This window comes from Cyrtonyx montezumae, unplaced genomic scaffold, assembly GCF_038088225.1.
Source record: "Cyrtonyx montezumae isolate F1298 unplaced genomic scaffold, pur_monq_1.0 scaffold_0, whole genome shotgun sequence".
Lineage (NCBI taxonomy): Eukaryota > Metazoa > Chordata > Aves > Galliformes > Odontophoridae > Cyrtonyx > Cyrtonyx montezumae.
The window spans coordinates 31,216,950-31,234,212 of record NW_027071824.1 but is presented as its reverse complement, the minus strand read 5'-3'; the positions used below and the strand labels follow the sequence as shown (position 1 = coordinate 31,234,212).

General features: G+C 42.3%; 1 protein-coding gene across 1 annotated transcript in view; it reads left to right on the top strand.

The window, feature by feature from the left end:
- The first annotated feature begins 421 nt into the window (after window positions 1-421).
- The window catches only part of IGF2R (insulin like growth factor 2 receptor), a 50,765-nt gene continuing 33,923 nt past the window's right edge, over window positions 422-17,263 (top strand). The window contains 8 exon segments of the mRNA XM_065731562.1: window positions 422-452; window positions 455-608; window positions 8,134-8,267; window positions 11,725-11,849; window positions 13,410-13,508; window positions 13,913-14,042; window positions 15,007-15,127; window positions 16,428-16,539. Coding sequence (XP_065587634.1) covers window positions 422-452; window positions 455-608; window positions 8,134-8,267; window positions 11,725-11,849; window positions 13,410-13,508; window positions 13,913-14,042; window positions 15,007-15,127; window positions 16,428-16,539 — 906 coding nt within the window.

Below are 17,263 nucleotides of genomic sequence, written 5' to 3'. Positions count from 1 at the left end.
CACCGCCAGCTCTCCTGGCGTAGCAATCCTCCTATCACCACATGGCTGCCACCACCTGCTCCGTCCTTATCCTCGGGGACGTGTAACTCCGTGTTTTCTCCCGATCCCTCACAGCACATTCTGAGAAAGACACTTAAAACCCCCTCTAACTTTCCCACGCGGCCCTACACGGTATGATTGAAGCCGCACGCCGCACAAAGCGCACTTAGCAGCCAGGGCTGCCTGAGGCCGCCCCGCCCTACGACCGTTACACGTAACCGCCACCTCCAACCCGCTCCGGGCAGCGCGGTGAGGGGAGGAGGGCGGAGGAGAAGCGAGACACCCCACCACACCATGGAGGGGGGAAGGAATGCGTCATGTGACCGCAGTGCCCGCACATGACGGCGGTCACATGACCAGGCAGTGGGCGGGCGCCGGTCACATGACGCGCCGCTGGCTGCCGGCGCTCCTTGACAGCCGTTCCGGCCCGGCCCGGTTCGCGCCGCTGCAATGGCCCGCGCCGCCGCGTTCGCCCCTCTGCTTCTCGCTGCCGTCCTGTGCGTGCCGCTGGGGGACGGCGCTTCGGCACCCGCGGCCCTGGACGAGCCCTTCTTCCGGGAGCTGTGCAGGTGGGCGGCGGGGTGGGATGGGACGGGGAGCGGGGTTGGGAGCGGCTCGGATCCGCAGGACCCGGTGCCCGGCAGCTGTTCGCGGGCGCCGTGAGCGCCCCTCGCAGGATGGGGCGGGCGGGGGCTGCAGCCGGGGCCGGACTGCGGAGAGCGGCTGTCCCTCGGGAAGCGGTGCCTGTGTTCGCCGCGCCGTGCGTCGCCTCCCGGCCCGGGGTACCGCCGCGTGTAATTGACTTAGTTGCGAAAGCCTTGAGTAACGAGAGCTGCTGCGTGGAAGCGGCTATTCTTCGTGTTTTGGCCTGTTCTGGTAATGCGTTCAGTCGGGATTCTGGTTTGGGAGATACGTCTCGCTAGTGTTCGTTGCTTCAGTAATTAGGCCGTGCTCCGGTGCTTCCAGGGGTATTTTATCTTTATCGATGGAACCAGGCAAGCAGCAGAGGAGCCCCTGGGCACAGCACGAAGATGTGGTCTGGGTCACATGGGTGAATGGCAGAATGTGTGGGTACAGCGATAAAAAAAGTGATGCAAGGGGGGAGGGGAGAATGTAGCTTTTCTTGTGAGGTTAACCCGTGAACATAAAAGACTTCTGTGGGGTAACCACCCTAATTGTGAAATTGAGACAGAAGTGAGAAGCTGTCATGACTCTCAAAGTATATTTAATTCCTCTGGCTCTAATGTGTATCTTTCTTTTCTTTTTCTTTTTTAATTGCCCGAAACAATTTGATTCTTAAACAGCTCTATATTGAGAGAGTAGCATTAAATCATATCAGTGTCTGTCTTGGTTTTGTTACGTTTCTGTTTGTGACTGGAGAAATGGAATGCCATTGAGGGACGTGCTTGCCTCTAAAAACCTGTGCTGGCTGTTCTGCCTGGGCTTCTGCCTAGCAATGTAGAAAAGGTAGAGGAAAAACCACACCTGTCAGACTGCGAGTTCTTGAAGGTGCTGTGGAGATCTGTTCTGAAGGAAAATAGGGAAACTGCCCCATGGGGGACAGTGTGGTTAAGGGGCTTGTGCGCTTACACTGCTATCTGAAGTCTCATCTGGAAGTTATGTTGAGGACATGCAGGACAGCTATTGGACTAGTCTGTCCTTATGCTGCCATAGGCAGGATTTTGACTAGTTTTACATCAACTGTCATCTTGTGTACTGAGTTCTGTGTGGCCTTTGGTAGGGCTGGTGAAGCTGCAGCAGGCTCTCTACTGTGTGAGTGTCAAAAGCTGTGTGAGGAAGAAAGATGCTCGAGTTAAAAGCAGAGGTCATTAAGCTTTTAAGTAGTAGCGGAGAGGCACCTAATCTGGGTTCTAGTAGTGAGGAGAAAAATGACAGATCTCCTGTCTGCAGGAACTGCAGTGTGAGACTGCCTAAGACCTGGGTAGCTTACATTGCTTATTTCTTGTTAATTTACTGTGAGTTGTGTGGGCAGTCTAGAGAAAGGGCAAGAGAGTGGAAGTAAGGAAAAGCTTTACTCTTCTGAAACTTTGTTAAATGTCACAGCTTGTGATGGTTGGTTTCATCATGCTTTTTCCTTCATCCTTGTGCACTCCTAAAGCTGACTGTGCTGTCATGTGACTTCTAATTAGAGTTAGGTTTTATCTTCTGTGTTAAGGTGCATCTAGGATTGCTGCAACATCAAAATCTGGGAAGGGATATAAGAGACTTAGTTGGATGTAGGAAGTTACTAGTCAGCTGTTCTTTAAATCAGTGTACTTTAATATCATCAAGATAAAGCTTGACAATTTTCTTTAAAAGGAAAAAAAATAGCAAATACAGGATATGTTTTGAATGTGGTGGTAGAGCAGGAAAAATAAGCAGGCTCCTCTGCTGCTCTGAGACTATTCTAGTGTAGATTATTTGGTGTCAGATAATGTTGATCTCCTGTGCAAGGATCAGAGTGAGTGCATAAATCTTGCAACTTAGATTCATGAGTGAAAGGAATGCTCCTCAGAATAAGCTGTAAGTCACAGGTCTGCTATTAGGCAGAACTGCAGATTTTCAAGTTGAAAGCTTATTTCATGTTTAATGTGGAATTTTGTAGTAACACAGTTGGCTGTTGACATGAACAGAACTGTATGCATGCTCCTTTCAGTATTTCTCATGAAACCACATCTGTGTTCTTGTGCACCACTGGAAGCCTTGGGTTTAGTGTTTGGTGTAGCCTCAGTGCAGAAATGTGCTAGGCAGAGATGACCTGTAGCTGAACTTACACAGCTCCATTAAGTGCTTTGACATGTTTAAGTGGGAGATGTCGTAAGTAACTCATTACCAGACTTAATTGCATATGTACTTGTATCACAATTGCGTCATATGCCCGCCTCTTGTGTATTTGAGCTTCAACTTGCTATCTCTTTTCTTATGCTTTCTATAACGTGTTGAAAAGGGTGAGATTTAGACTGCATCTCAAAAGATGAAATGTCAGAGTGCACGCAAGGGTTGAGGAGGGCTGAGTAACTTGTAGTGTAGCTGTAAGACTGTTATGCATGATGCGTAAAAACTTGCCTGGAAACTTGCACTGTGCGCGGTGGCTGGAAACAGTGATGAGTGAACTAGAGCAGAGCTAAGCATGAATAGTGATAGGTTAGTGTTTTTTCAACTCTTGAGGTATAGTGATAGCTTTGTACATTGTGCCATTTGAGCTCTTTCTCTAGAGAGAAATGTGTTTGATAGAGGAACAAGTTGCTGTGCCATGCATGTTTATGCTGACATGATTGCCACGTCTAATAGTGATTTCCATGGGAAGTAGTGGATCTAGGTTGCTAGTTTAAGATTAGAGATGGTTATCCTGGAGACTATTCCCAAACTTGTCTCCTTGTGTTGGTTGAGCCTGCATGCAGATGGCTCCCTGAGGTGTCAGTCCCTGCAGTGTGTTCCAGCGGAGGAGGAGTTGCTGGGCAGGTATGGATGCCTAATGAGGTTTGGGTCAGCTTTTCAGTGCTGTGGTTTTAGGCTACCTCCTCTCTGAGCTGAGAGGTTTGTGTCACCAAAGAAAACCAGCTGATATGGTATCCCTGGAGAGCAGTGTCTGCTTCCTTGTAACTGCTTTATAGCTGTTAGGGAAAGGGTATTCCCCTTCCCGTAGGTGTCCTGTGGAATTGAAGAAGCAGGAAATGCAGTGTGATAGTGAGAAAGGCAGCCACGGTCTGTTGGGTGCTGTTTCGTTTGAGGTGGTTTCCTGGTACTCAGACCTGGAAGCTGCTTGTGGCTTTAACTTGAGGGTGCACGTGCTTTGACAGCGGCTTGCCTTCTTGTTGAAATCTGACAACTTGCAGTGTCAGAGCTACTCATTCACAAGGTAAACCAGACTCTCTGAAGCCCATATGTTTTCCCTTTTTCATACTACTTTTGTCTCTTTCTTTTGTCTAACAGCAAAGACCACTGTTTTTTGACCTTAAAATTTGCTGGAAAGGATTTTTACTTTTGCTGCTACACTATTGCTTTGGTGTCTTGAATCATAGAATATCCTGAGTTGAAAGGGACCCACGAGGATAATCAAGTCCAATCCCTGGATCCTTGAAGGGCCGAAGATTGACCTGCAGGCAGGCCTAGTCTGAGCACTTGCTCCTGCTGTTTACACAGCTGCTTTCAGCTAGGCCTGTCGCTGCCTTTGTGGGAGCTGCCTGCTGCAGCTGCCTTGTGCCAAGCCAAGGAGCTAGCCTGGTCCCATCTGCTTGCTGTACATGCCTGTTGTCACTGAGTTAACTCTGAGGCTGAGCAGTTCTTGGATCTGGCTTGTGTTGTAAGCAGAGGCTGGAAATAAAAAATGGAGCTGAGGAGGGAAAATTAGAGGAGAATTTGTCCCGTAAGGTGAAAGTAATTATGTATTTCAGGCCTTTAATGGTGAGACAGTCTGTGGCTGATGTTATCTGTAAATGAGGCGTCATGGTATGATTTCAGTGGAGACTGCTATTTTGCAATTTTCTTTGGGGCATGTACTTACGAACAGCACCAGAAATAGCCATTTCAGTGATGTGATGCATGAGCAGATGGCTTTCTTGCACTCATGGGATGGAGGACACCTCCATATCACTTCAGCTGTGCAGTGGCTTTTTCTTGGACTGCTGGGGCTAGGCCTGTGCTGCATGGCTGCCTGCACTGTGTGTCCACCTGCATAGCCCTGTCAGTGCAGTGGCAGTGTACTTTTCCAGCTCTTCCTTTCTGCTGAGTACAGACTAAGTTCACATCTGCCTGCAGCTGACACTTTGGTAGTAATGTCCTTTTTTCAGGTTTTGCTCGCTCCTTTGGTTCTGACTGGCCCAGAGCAGGCAGTAAGTTAATTGCTTGCGCCCTCACCCCTGTAACCACTTCTCTCTCTTGTTAGAGCTATTGCTATAACGGCTCAGTTGGGGTGAGTTTGGGATGTCATAAGCATAAGTTACTCTGCTAACTGGATAACTGTCCAGAGCAGGTTGGGGGGGGAGACACTTGCTGAGCAGCTGGAGGAGCGCCCTTCATGTGGCTAGGCTGTAGTCAGGATGGCAGTGTGATTGCAAATGGATTGTTTCCGTTACTGGATGCAGTAAAAATCAATTTGTATTCTTTGGAAAGTAGAGCATATGCCACAGGGCTGCGATATGAACCTGTCCCCAGACACTGATTTAATGTCAGGAGCTTTACTTGTGGAGGAAGTTGATCGGATTTTCACAGAATCTCAGAACTGTAGGGTTTCGAAGGGACCTCTAGAGATCATCTAGTCCAACTTCCCTGCCAAAGCAGGCTCCCTTGACACTATGAATTTCACTGCAGATGTGTAATTTGCATCTGAGTTTAGAACAGCTGCTTAGATGTTATCCAACCTGCTGTTATGCTCCACTGTATTTGGTCAGTCCAATAAGTAGGCCTTGCCCCTCCTGCTGTCTTTTAAAGAAAAGGCCCTTGAGCTTCCCTGAAGGGTGATAGCACTCAAACTACTGTAGGTGTTCACTTGTGTGTACCATTGGAGGTGTGGTTTGGAACATGATGAAATAAGAAATCCCACATCTACTTCCTTGAGTTGTTTATAAAAATTCCTCAGGCTTCTTGTGTAGAGGTCTGAAGGGACAGAGAGGCTCACTTCAGTGGCTGTTTTGTTTCTGTTCTGTTAGCATTCTCATCTTGTTTCTCTTCTACTTCTGGCATGCTGATAAACTGACTTGAAGGTATTGATTTCTTTCATAACATGGAGCTGGAAGAGCAAGAAACTAGTCTCTAATAGATGATAATTCAGTTGTATGAAGGAGTTGGATTCTAGTTCAGTTTGTAAATAAATTACGGTTTCCCAATCGTCTAAAAATGCTGAATAGCCACTCTTACTTGAATCAACAATTTATCACCTTAGCATTATATATTACTACTCCTGTAGTCTTTCCAAATCAGTCAAAAAAGGTCACTGGAGCCCTTGGGAAACTTTCCAGTGGAGTATTAACTTTCCAGAGTTTAATTTGAAGAAATTCTTTTTTGATTAAAATATACTTTTTTTTTGTGGAGGGGAAAATGTTTTTGTCTTCATCTCAGTCTTTAGAGCCCTTGAAGCCAGAGTTAGGTTCTTCCAATTTTTTTTTGTAGTTGTGTGTTGTTGGATGACAATCTTTTCCTGTTTTTTTTTTTTTTTCTTCTCTGTTCTATAGCTTAATTCATGTGTAGGCATTGTCTTTGTCCTCTTCAGAAATGCAAGAAAGTGGCTCAGAGAGCTAATCGTTATGGTTGTAAGATATCCATTGTACTATAAGAAAAATAATGGAAGGATAACAGCAAGCATTTGTCTAGGATTGAGACACAGTCCATGAGAAGAATCATGCTGATAAAAAGTAGTTTTTATTAGTGTTTCAGGTATGACTTTAAAACTTGATATGTTTATGTTTTTGAGCCATATAATTCCGTAATAAGAAACAATTTCTTGTGCAAACTGAAACCATTTCTACTTGTTCTCAACTTATTCCAACCATAAGGAGATTAAAATTAAGGCTGCTGTAGTAAAAGGAAGCCAAGAACCCTACAGTTAGTGATTAAATGGAAAATAGTGTGGTATTTTACTGCTGGTGCTTTGATTAGAGATGCAGTGTGCTGGATTTCAGAAGGGCTCTTGAGGGATTTGAAATCAAGCATAAAGTATCTGAGCTGCTGTTATGTTATCCTTAGCCAGGAATTAGACTTCCAAAGTGAAACAAGAGGGGGTTTTCTTCCTGAGGGGATCTAGGATATGATAGCATTGAGGAATGTAGCACCTGTGAGCTAGAGATCAAGGTAGGTGAACTGTAAGGGTGAAGTTTCTGGTCAACTTCCAGTCTGCTGATAGCTGAGAGGAAAACTGAGCTTCCTTGTCAGACTTGTTACTAGCCTGTAGTACAGGTCAGATTTGTTAAATCCTAGGTGAGCTGTAAATATCAGGAGTACCTAATAAATTGCTGTGTTGCCTTCACTTTCCTGATGTGATGAATCTGCATTAAATCCTACTGAAGTTGCCATTTCAGATGGAAGAGAAAAGCTGGGGAATCTCTTACACTGCAAAAATCGGTCTAATCCCCAGGGTGCATGCTCCTGCCAGAACTAGAGGAGATGTAGCTGAGCCAGGCTGATGATGGTGAATATTTAGTGAGCTGAGCCTTTCTGATGGTGCTTGGACGGTGCACTGTGCCAGTAAAGCAGCCAGCCTGAGGAGCTCCTGACTCCAGACCAACTGAGCTGGGCGTGGTCCTACCGTAGGTGGTGCTGTGTTGTATAACTGATCACATCAGCACTGTGGTCTCAGCGGTTGCGAGAAGGGGAATGTGTGTCTTTGGAGCTACTACACTACGTTTACTATGTTTTGTTACTCTAATTTATTCCCCATTGAGTTTAACAAGTGCTTTATGTTCCTCTCTCAGATTTTGGTTAGCTGATTTTCTGTTGTGGCTATAGCTAAGTAGCATGGTCCCTTTCATTGGGTCTCGTAGATAGCTTCACTTGCTCTCTGGCTTTTGATGTTACCCTTCAGGAACTGTCCTTTGAATATAGAGTTATATGAAAAAATGCATGAGAGTGCAGTGAAGTTGGACTTCTAAGATTCCTACAGTATTCAGATAGAAAGATGCAAATAATACTTCCATGTCTATTTTTTCACTTGAAGGTGGTTGGATTTGATAGGTGGGACGTGGCCTGCTGCTCCTAGTCCACTGGGACTTAGACTTTCCACTGCTGTTGTATTTCTGAGGGGGAATTGCATGTAGCCTGCCTAAGGTGTTTGACAAGTCTACCAGGCTTTCAAGGAAAAGGACTGTCCACCTGTTATCTACCTGTTCAGAGCAACCTTTGCAGAGATTTTCTTTGAGGGGAAAAATGATTGGTTTGTTGTTGCAAGAAATATGAAATATATGCTTCTCAGGTGGCTAAATTGGATTGGTTCTTGGTCCCGATTCAGTAACAATTGTTTCTGATACTTAATGATCTAGAACATAAATAAGAAACCTGATGTAATGGTACACTGAGCTTTACAACTTGTTTATTTGCAGGGACTTGTGTCTAGGGGACGGCAGCATAAATGTGGTACTAACTGACAGGCTTTTTTCTTTTCAGCTACACATGGGAAGCAATTGATGCAGACAAACGTGTGCTTTATAAAATAAACCTCTGTTTTGATGTTGAAGAGTGTGGAAGATCAAGTGCAGTCTGTGCCTATGACATTGATAAGAAAGTATATACATCAGTAGGTAAGTAAAGAAGTGTAAGTAGTCCAGAGTCATGTTAACTCAAGGCCACATAACTATTTTTCTAAACTTCTTTGATATATTAGCAAAGATGTTCTGAACTGTTTGGAAAAGGAAATTCATTCTGTTGTAGGTTTACTGAGTAAGTATGGAACAGCATGGTGTGATTTCACATACTGCACAGTGAAACTAATCTTCTGGTCTTGTTACTGGTGACCTAGCGTGGAACTATGCAGCATTATCTCAAGTAGAAGTAAGCATATCTATGCAGTAGGATGTACAGTGGGCATATCCTTGTTTGAGATTTTACTAAACACTGGAAAAGCTTAAGTACAAATTAACCTCGTGTTATATTAGCTCTTTGACAGAGTTAGGTAACCGTGTCATGCAGTCTTAGCATACTGCTAGTTTTCTGTGGTGTCCTTTGGTTGTTAGACACTGGAGGAAGTGAATGATGTGCAGCCTTCTATTTTTCAGTTTCGTTTGTCAAGTCTGGTGGATGCTCTGGTAGTTCTGAGCTGTCACTGATACCCTAAGCTGTGGTGGACTACTGAGTTCTGATTTAAGTCTAAAACTGGCATATTCCTGGGCACATGCCTGCATATAGCTTCTTCAGTTAGTTTGAATAGTACTCTTGTACTTACTTTCATAGGTACTTTTCTCCTTAGAGATTTTCTTCTTCAGCTCCTGAAACCAACAAAGAGGCATTCTGATAGCTGATGGCTACTTTATGACAGAGTAACGTAGTAGCTTTCTGTAGAGTATTATCTTTTCAGACTGGCTCTTTGTTCCTACAGATTTGAGAGGTGAATTTGGCTGAGTTTACCAATCTTGCCTTTGATTGGCAAACTCCTCTTAAGAGAAGCTCTGAGTCGTCACTAAAAGTGTGTGAGTGTGAATTGGTGAAAGATAGTGAGAAAAAGATTCTCATGTGTATGCAGACAGCATCTTGTAAGCCACTCCCCTCCATTAGCTGTAGTGATACAATCAGTGCTTTTCTAACTAGTTGCAACCCAGACTTAAAATCACTGTGTGATGAGTAAAAAATGCCTCAACTCATGGCTTTTTTTTTATGTAGTGCATTATATCTAAGCCTCAGAGTTTTCTGAGATGACTGGTTAGATACAAAACTGCCACGTGAACTTAAATGTATGACAATATCTTCCACTCTGAGCAGCATGACATTTTACTAGACCTCTTGGCACTGCTGCTGATGTTTTTTTCATTCATGAAATGTGTAAGAGCTTTGTTTCCTGGATTTGGAATGGTAGCTGCCACCTTTCTTATGGGCAGCTGATTGGATGCCTTCCGTGATTGCCTTTCTTTCCAAGCAGATAAAAAGATTAAGGAATAAATAAGTAAATGGTGCTGTGGATTGTGCCTTTACTGATTTAGTTCAACTTTAAGTGTATCTGATACTATTTTTTTTGTAAAGCTGTAATACCTGACTTTAGTGATGCTTTATGGAAGGACTTGCATCTCTGAAGTTGTGATGAATTATGGATGATGATTTAAGAGGTAAAGGTTATTACAGAACTGGTGCTCTGGAATGACATTCATGGGAAGCTGATTGTGTGAGGAGTTGATTTGAGACTGTTCTCCTGGCCCTGCTCACATGTAATGGGCAACTGAAGAGATTTGTGTTAAAACCTTAGCAAGTTCCTCAACCAGCTTTAAGCATACATGGGGGAGGAAGCAATCATATTGGCCTGACATAAGCAAGACATGCTGGTTTTGCTTGTTTTTGTATGCATTTTCCTCTCTTGTATATGTAAATGTGGAAACTGGAGTCAGCTAACAAAACCTTTAGAGCAGTGTAATGTTCTCAGAACTGAGGAAAAAAATGTGCAGATGCCTAGGTCCTCAAGGGGTGCTCTTTTGACTAGAAAGTATGTTGGCTTCCTTCCCTCTAGTCTCCTAATGAAGAAAAAGCATGAGTTGGCATCAGTACAGGAAGCCTTAAGACCCGAAGACAGTATTTTGATAGTAAGTGCCAAGATGTAGGAAAGGCAGGAACTGCTGACAGCCTCTAGGTGCCGAAAAACTGGTTCTGAACTGCAGCTGTGGTAACACATACAACTGTGGCAAGTACTCAGCCTGGCACAAATCCTGTGCACATGTGTATGTGCAGGTTTATTCTATGCTGCCTTTCTTCTGGGCTGACAAGTCTCCATTGTTATATTCTATACCATCTGCCTTCTCGAGGGAAGGTGTCTGTCTTGTTGCCGTGAGTATATGATGAGTAGTGTGAATGGCTGCTTAGATGTTAGCATCTTAACATGGCTTTCTGTAACATGGTGTCAATATGCAGGTCCTGCGCTACTGATGAATTGTTGTATTGGTTGGCTGTCCAGTTCTCATTCTGATTGCCACTATTTCATCTTTGACCTCCTTGGCTGTAGTGGATTTCTCCCTGCTGCGTTTCAAAGCAGTCAATAGTTATCAGAAACTGGTACAAATGTATCTTCTAGCAGTCTGCAGGGCTGATTTGAATGATAGCGATGAGGAACCTGATGGAAGGAAGTGGAAGAACACGTCAGGGAAGGCATTGGCAGCTGGTTGCAGTGGCTGTTTCTGATTGCTCCTGCTCTAAATGGGGAATTAATGGCTGAGCTAGGTTCTGTGAAACAGCAAATGACCTAGAAACAAATCTGCTGTCTGCAGTGATAACATATTTGACTTTTTTAGTGCAGGCATAAAAACAGAAAGGAGGAAGCTAGGTAATACTGACATTTTGTACTGTTCTCTATTTCAACCCAAATGTACTACAGCAGCAAAATCTACCTGCAAAAAATGTCCAGTTAGGATGCATGTCTAAAAGGACAGAGTGTTTAATGCTGACCAAAGTAGACTGGAGAAGAAACATTTCTGGTTGTCTACATAGCTTGAAATGTGCTCCACTTTTTCCATTCCTGTTATGTGCTGGGTAGACAGGGACATGGAGTTATGTATCACTAATGCCAGCCTACATGCAGCATGTGGGCTGCACTGAAGGAGGTGAGGGCTGCAGGAGGACATGGACTGATATAGCAGGACTGTGCTGGGTTCAGCAATCAATAGGTAATCTGAGCACAGCCTATGCACCCAGGCACCACTGGATTCTTCATTAAGTAGATCTCTGATATTGTGCTGATATTATCCGTATAAAAGGCACAAAGGCTGAGAAGCTGTTAGAAGCTGATGGGATGGAAGGAGTGAATTGTGGTACTTGAAACTAATAAGTGATTGCAAACGTTTGAGGAAGTAGAAGTGATTAAAAAGATCAAATACGGTCTTAACTTGAACTTAGATTTTAAAGATCACAAGAATTACAAGCAAAGTCTTCAGTTGTACTCTGTTTGAGACTGTCAAGTGGCTGGTATGTCTTGGGTTGCCCTGTGCTTGCCCCTGGAACCTCTGTGAGGTTCTGTGAAGGTGTAGTACTGTTATAAAATCTTTTTTTTTTTTTTTTAAACCCTAGGTGATTTAACTTTGCAAGAAATTTCTAAAACTCTTTTGGTATTCAACACTACAAGTAACTGTTCCGAGCAAGGCAGTCAGCACCAAATTCAAAGCAACATCAACTTCCTGTGTGGGAAAACACTGGTAAGTCTAAATCATTTATTCTTATCTTCAGTGGAAGTAGCATGTCCTTTTAACTTGCTTTGCAGGGAGTCTTGCTGTTCTAGTTGGGTGTACTAATTACTGAGCTTCATAGCTTGAGGAAGAAAAAGTTGCAGTTGAGTACCAAATTAAGGGCATGATCTAAAGCAGCTTTCAAAATACAGTCAAGTTAGAAAATAATTGTGGATCTGCAGCTTAGCTCTGATCCCAGTCTCTTCTGGGTCTTTAGTATTTTCACAGGCATGGCACTTAATGCAGCATTGATGAATAGTCATCTGTGTGCTGCAACAATATGAGCTATTGTTTCAGTACTGGCTGTGCTGAAGCTGTGGACCAGAGTTGTCAGTACTGAAGAACGTGACTGACCTCTGGTGTAGGTCAGTATAGTAAGTGATAGATTGTCTGCATATAGCTGAACTTAGTGCTTGTGAATCAGCTAGGCTTCTGGATGCCTATTTGTGGGCATCCACTGTAAGTGTGAGTAGCAGTACTAAAGTGTTTGTATGCAGTTGATCTTGTGCTTTTGAAGTTGCAGCTTTCAAACATCAAATTGATGCTGCAGCTTGATATTCTATACAGATCATGACCATTGTACATATTTGCATATCTGATTAATACGTATTAAGGCTGCTCTTGCAGGACATACTGAACACTGTTGCACTCCCTCTCTTGGAGGTGTAGCTAGTTGAAACAAGGTATCCTGCAGCAGAGGTTTAAATGCTTCCTGTGCTGTTTTAGCAGACCATTCTTAAAAAATTCTTGCTCAACTGTCTCTGGCTGTAACATTACATCGTGACTTCCTGCAAATTTAATCTTGTTAACGTAGTTTTGATGCTTTTGTCATAGGGTGTGGAACAGCTTGTCTCCAAGGTTAAATGGAATCTGTTTAAGTAAGCTAAAGTGTTTCTAGCTGGAGTGATGAGGGAACAGTGGGGGGTAAAAAAGTGATTGTCTTTCTATAAGCAGTTATTTGGCTGAGCATCCAGCCCTGAACTGTGTATAGGAGTTAAATTAAAGTATGGGAGTCTTAAAGTATGCTCATGTTAAACACATTTGCATCTATAAAAATAAGTAGTGGGCATCAGAGGTATTTGTTCCCTGTAGCTTAAGAGTTTTCCAATTGGCTTTCTTTGTGAGTTGAAATAAATAAATGGCAATCTATACATTGTCTTGCTGTTCATTTCTTTATGCACACTTATTTTGGTGTTTTCATTTCTAGTAGCTGTGACTGGTGCTCCTGCCAATAGCAGTTGGCATAGCGAGTGCTTCTGAAAGATACAGTACAATTACTGCATGTTAGGATTGGCACATGTTAATCTGAGAGTTTACATATGCAGAGCGAGAAGGATTTTGGCAGCCTTCTTTTTCCTGCATTTATGAACAAAACTGGTAAAAACATACAAAAAACTCCACAATCTTGCTATTAACAAGAATGTATGTCTTTGATCTGTGACATATCATATTCTTTGCTTATAAGACTGTGTGTGTATATATATAATTGAAGTCTATTTTTCAAATAATTAACTTTTCTCCTTTAAATAGGGTACCCCTGAATTTATAACAGCAACAGAGTGTGTGCACTATTTTGAGTGGAGGACCTTTGTTGCTTGCAAGAAAAACTTGTTTAAACCTGTGAAAGAGGTAATCTATGTACTGTCTTTACAGAAGCTACTTTTCACACATCTGGTAATTTTACTTTACCAACTCTTCTACCCCAAACATATCTCAACAATCTCTGTAGATGGAACTTCTTCATAGGGATAAAACAGCTGTTGGAAATTGGCTGAGCTGAGGATTTTAAGCAGCTGTTCAACCTTCTTTGTTACCTCTATGGCTCATAGTAAAACTCCTGCAAAAGCTGGAGCAGAGCAGATTAACTTTGGGTGCTTTGTTTTAGCTGGCATATCTAGCTTTGTGCTTCTCTGAAAGTAGTTCAGCTTCCAGAATTAAAAGCCTTTTCTGTTTATTGAATTAGTTTTGTAAATGCCTGCTTGTAACTTTATACTTCAGTAGCTTGAATTGTATGTGATTTTTTTTCGTTTTAGGTGCCTTGTTATGTATTTGATGAAGATTTGAAAAAACATGACTTGAATCCTCTCATTAGAGTTCCAGGACACTATTTGGTGGATGATTCTGATGATGATTCCTTGTTTATAAACATCTGCAGAGACATAGGTGTGAATACCTTCTTGTTTTACCTGTCAGGGTATACATTTCTGTCAGTATGGTTGTTTTCTAGTAATCCAGTTGAGGTAGTCTCATAAATATCAGTATTCTAGGATTTGTGCTTCTGTTTCAGAACTATTTGTGATGATTTGAAGGCTGCTTTCTGTGAAGCTAAATCTTGCACTCTTTAACTATTGATCTGTTTAGAGATACTCTGCTTCTGGAAGGGTGGGTTTGTTAGAGACTTTTACTTAAGCTCTTCAGCTCAAACCAGTCTTGCAGGTGCTTCTGTTTGCTGCCGTATAAGACCCAGACAGTTCATAGCACTTCTTGTACTCTGAATTTATTACTTGATTTGGGCTCCCATTCAAGCTGGTCCTTTGTTTCAGGTGAATATCCTGAGGTGAATCTTGCACACATATATATGTATATATATTAATCTACGCAATTAAATCTGTATTTTATGCCCATGTCAGGAAGTTTAATACCTAAACTTAGTAAAAGTACTTAAACTTAGTAGCAGGTCTGTTTTATTTAAAACCAACAAAACAAAAGACAACAAAGAACAAAAGAAACCTGTTTGTCTGCAACTTTGCTCACAGCTTTAAATAAGGCAATTAATGAGAAACAACAGAGGGGAGAAAAATCCTTTATGGATAGGAGTTACTGATTCCTTGGAATGATTTCATTATTGTGGAGGGTGCATGGGGTAGTTAAAACACTTCTAGAACTTGTTAAAGCTATATGCATCCAACTGCAGTACTAGCAACTGGAAAATAACTGCAGCAGGGAGGATGAACTTGCTGTCTGAAACAGGGAAGCATGAGCTTCCCCCCATGAATATCACAAGCATTTCGGTTTTTGTCTGCCAGTTTCCTGTTTCTGATGTTTTAAAATCTTCCTTAGCAAGAGGTAAAGTACTCTGCAGAGCTGGGGCTAGACACTGAATCTTGTTTTCCATGTCCTGTAACAGGAAGATCAAGTGGAGAGACCATCAACTGTCCTGATGGCAGTGCTGCGTGCTTGGTACATGAAGGTCATGCATATGATGTTGGTCGTCCACGGGAACAGCTGAAGCGTCATGACAAAGACAGGTGATTAATTTATCTGATGATACTTCTGTGAACCAGCCAGTCATCTGGGCTGGACAAAGTGCTAACTTCCAGAAGACTCATGTTGCCATTGATACAAATTCAGTTTTGAGGCATTGGCAGAGACAATTTCTTCAAATACTGTGAGAATAGCCTTTTTGTAGGCATTCCACTATACCGCTGTAACAGAACAGATTTCTTTCTTCCTTCTCAGACTTCTCTTTACAAAATTGCATTGTTTGTAGAAGCAAAGGATAACTAGTCTTCTATCTCTCCAAGCAGAGGAATGGACATTAACTCCATCTGCCTATTGTCTGAGGGTCTGAAGGGTAACTGTACTTGTGAATAGTAGAAACTTTTGACGCTGATTCTGTTCTTGTTGCTGCTTTTTTTGTTGTTGTTGTAAGAGTAGCTTAAAGTAAAGTATGAAAAAAATGAAAAACATCTAATCTTATTTGAGAGATCTAAAATGGTCATATCTGAGCCTAACTGGAACAGACCAGAGTTTGTAACAAAGAGACCAAAGTCTCTAGTCTTTCCGTGGTGTGGCTCTTCATTTATTGAGGGAAAAGTAATGACTTTTTTCAGTATGCCCTGAATCAAACTAAGGTGGCCTGGGAAAGGAGTAACATGATTGGTATATCTGTATCCTGTAATGCAGAGAGGCTATTTGGAGGTGCAGCTAACCTGAAGCCAGATAGTTGCTCCTCCTCAAGTTATTTTCTGCCAGTTAGGTTACACAGAACAGCTGCATTTGTTTGGGAAGTTGCATGGGTTTCTTTGGCCAAGTCAACTTCCTGTTTGTCTTTTTCTGTCAGCCACTATGTTTCCTTGTCTGATCCATCCCAGTTGACTTGGTACTGTCAACAAGCTAGGAGTTTGCCTCACTCAATTCTGGGAGCTGGATGGAAAGAAATCCTAAATATGGAGTTAAGTTAGTAAGCTTTGTCGCATTGCTGTATTTTACTTCCAAAATGGCAGAGCTGTTTATCACATCTACTCTCTAGCAGCCTGAGGTGAAAGCTATTTTTGTAACTATCAGCCAAATTCCTACTGCTGTATGCTCAGTGCCTTGTGACATGCAGTCTTAACTGGGGTGCAGAATGATGCTGTGTTAAGTAATTGCTGGGACTCTTAGTAATTACTTGGTGGACCCATGATGAAAGGAATAAGTGTATCTATAAAAATAACTTGCAAAGGTGGGACTGTTTTGGTGTATTCTGCAAGGGATAGATATTACTCCAAGAATATTCTTCTGTGTAGTCTTACTAGTTTTTCTGTTTGCCTTTTTTTTATTTTCTAGGCTGATACTGAGTTACGAGAGAACATACAGTGATGAAAAGCCCCATTTCTGCTTAGGCCATAACCCAGCAGTAACAATCACTTTTGTTTGCCCATCGAAGAGAGGAGAAGAGGTAACTTCACTGTTTTAGTTTGTGTTAAATGAATGTTCTTTAACTCTTGTATGCATTGTCTTTTATTGAGAGCTGAAAGGAACAGAAAATTCTTTAGTCTTGTAGTTTGTGAAGGGTTTAGTATACTCAAAATGAAATACTCTTCAGAAAAACTGTATTCTGAAACTTCAAACAAGAACTCGAGTAAAATTTTCTCATGTGTCTTTTGTGTTTTAATCAGTTTTGTTGTCCTATTCTGGGTTAATTTTTTTCTCTGAGAATGGTATGGAATTAGTAGTTTTAATCCTTGCCACAGAGGCATGTTTGATTAATGAGGGCTTTTTCTTTGTCAGGCTGGACGTGCTTACAAAGAAACAAGTTACATACAAACAACTATTAGTCTGGCCTTCCTCAGGGAAAAAAGATAGCTAGCAAGTGTATTTGGAAGAAGACTCACTTGCTAAGCAAAGTTCATTAGTGAACTCCTTTTGCTTCAGTCTGTAGTGTTCAACGGCGTATGAATTTTGGCAGTACAGTATAATTTCAGCAGCCTTCAGTCCTTTAATTGGACTGGAGTGGATATTGCTAGTGCTGTGCTGCTTCACGTCATGACGCTTTTAGTTGTGGGCTCACGAAGGAGAAACTCTTGCTTGGCTAACTTTGAATTTAATGTTTTATTCCTCATATGACCCAGATGGGTGTCATATATTATCCTCCTAACTGAAGAAGCAGGTCATAGGGGTTT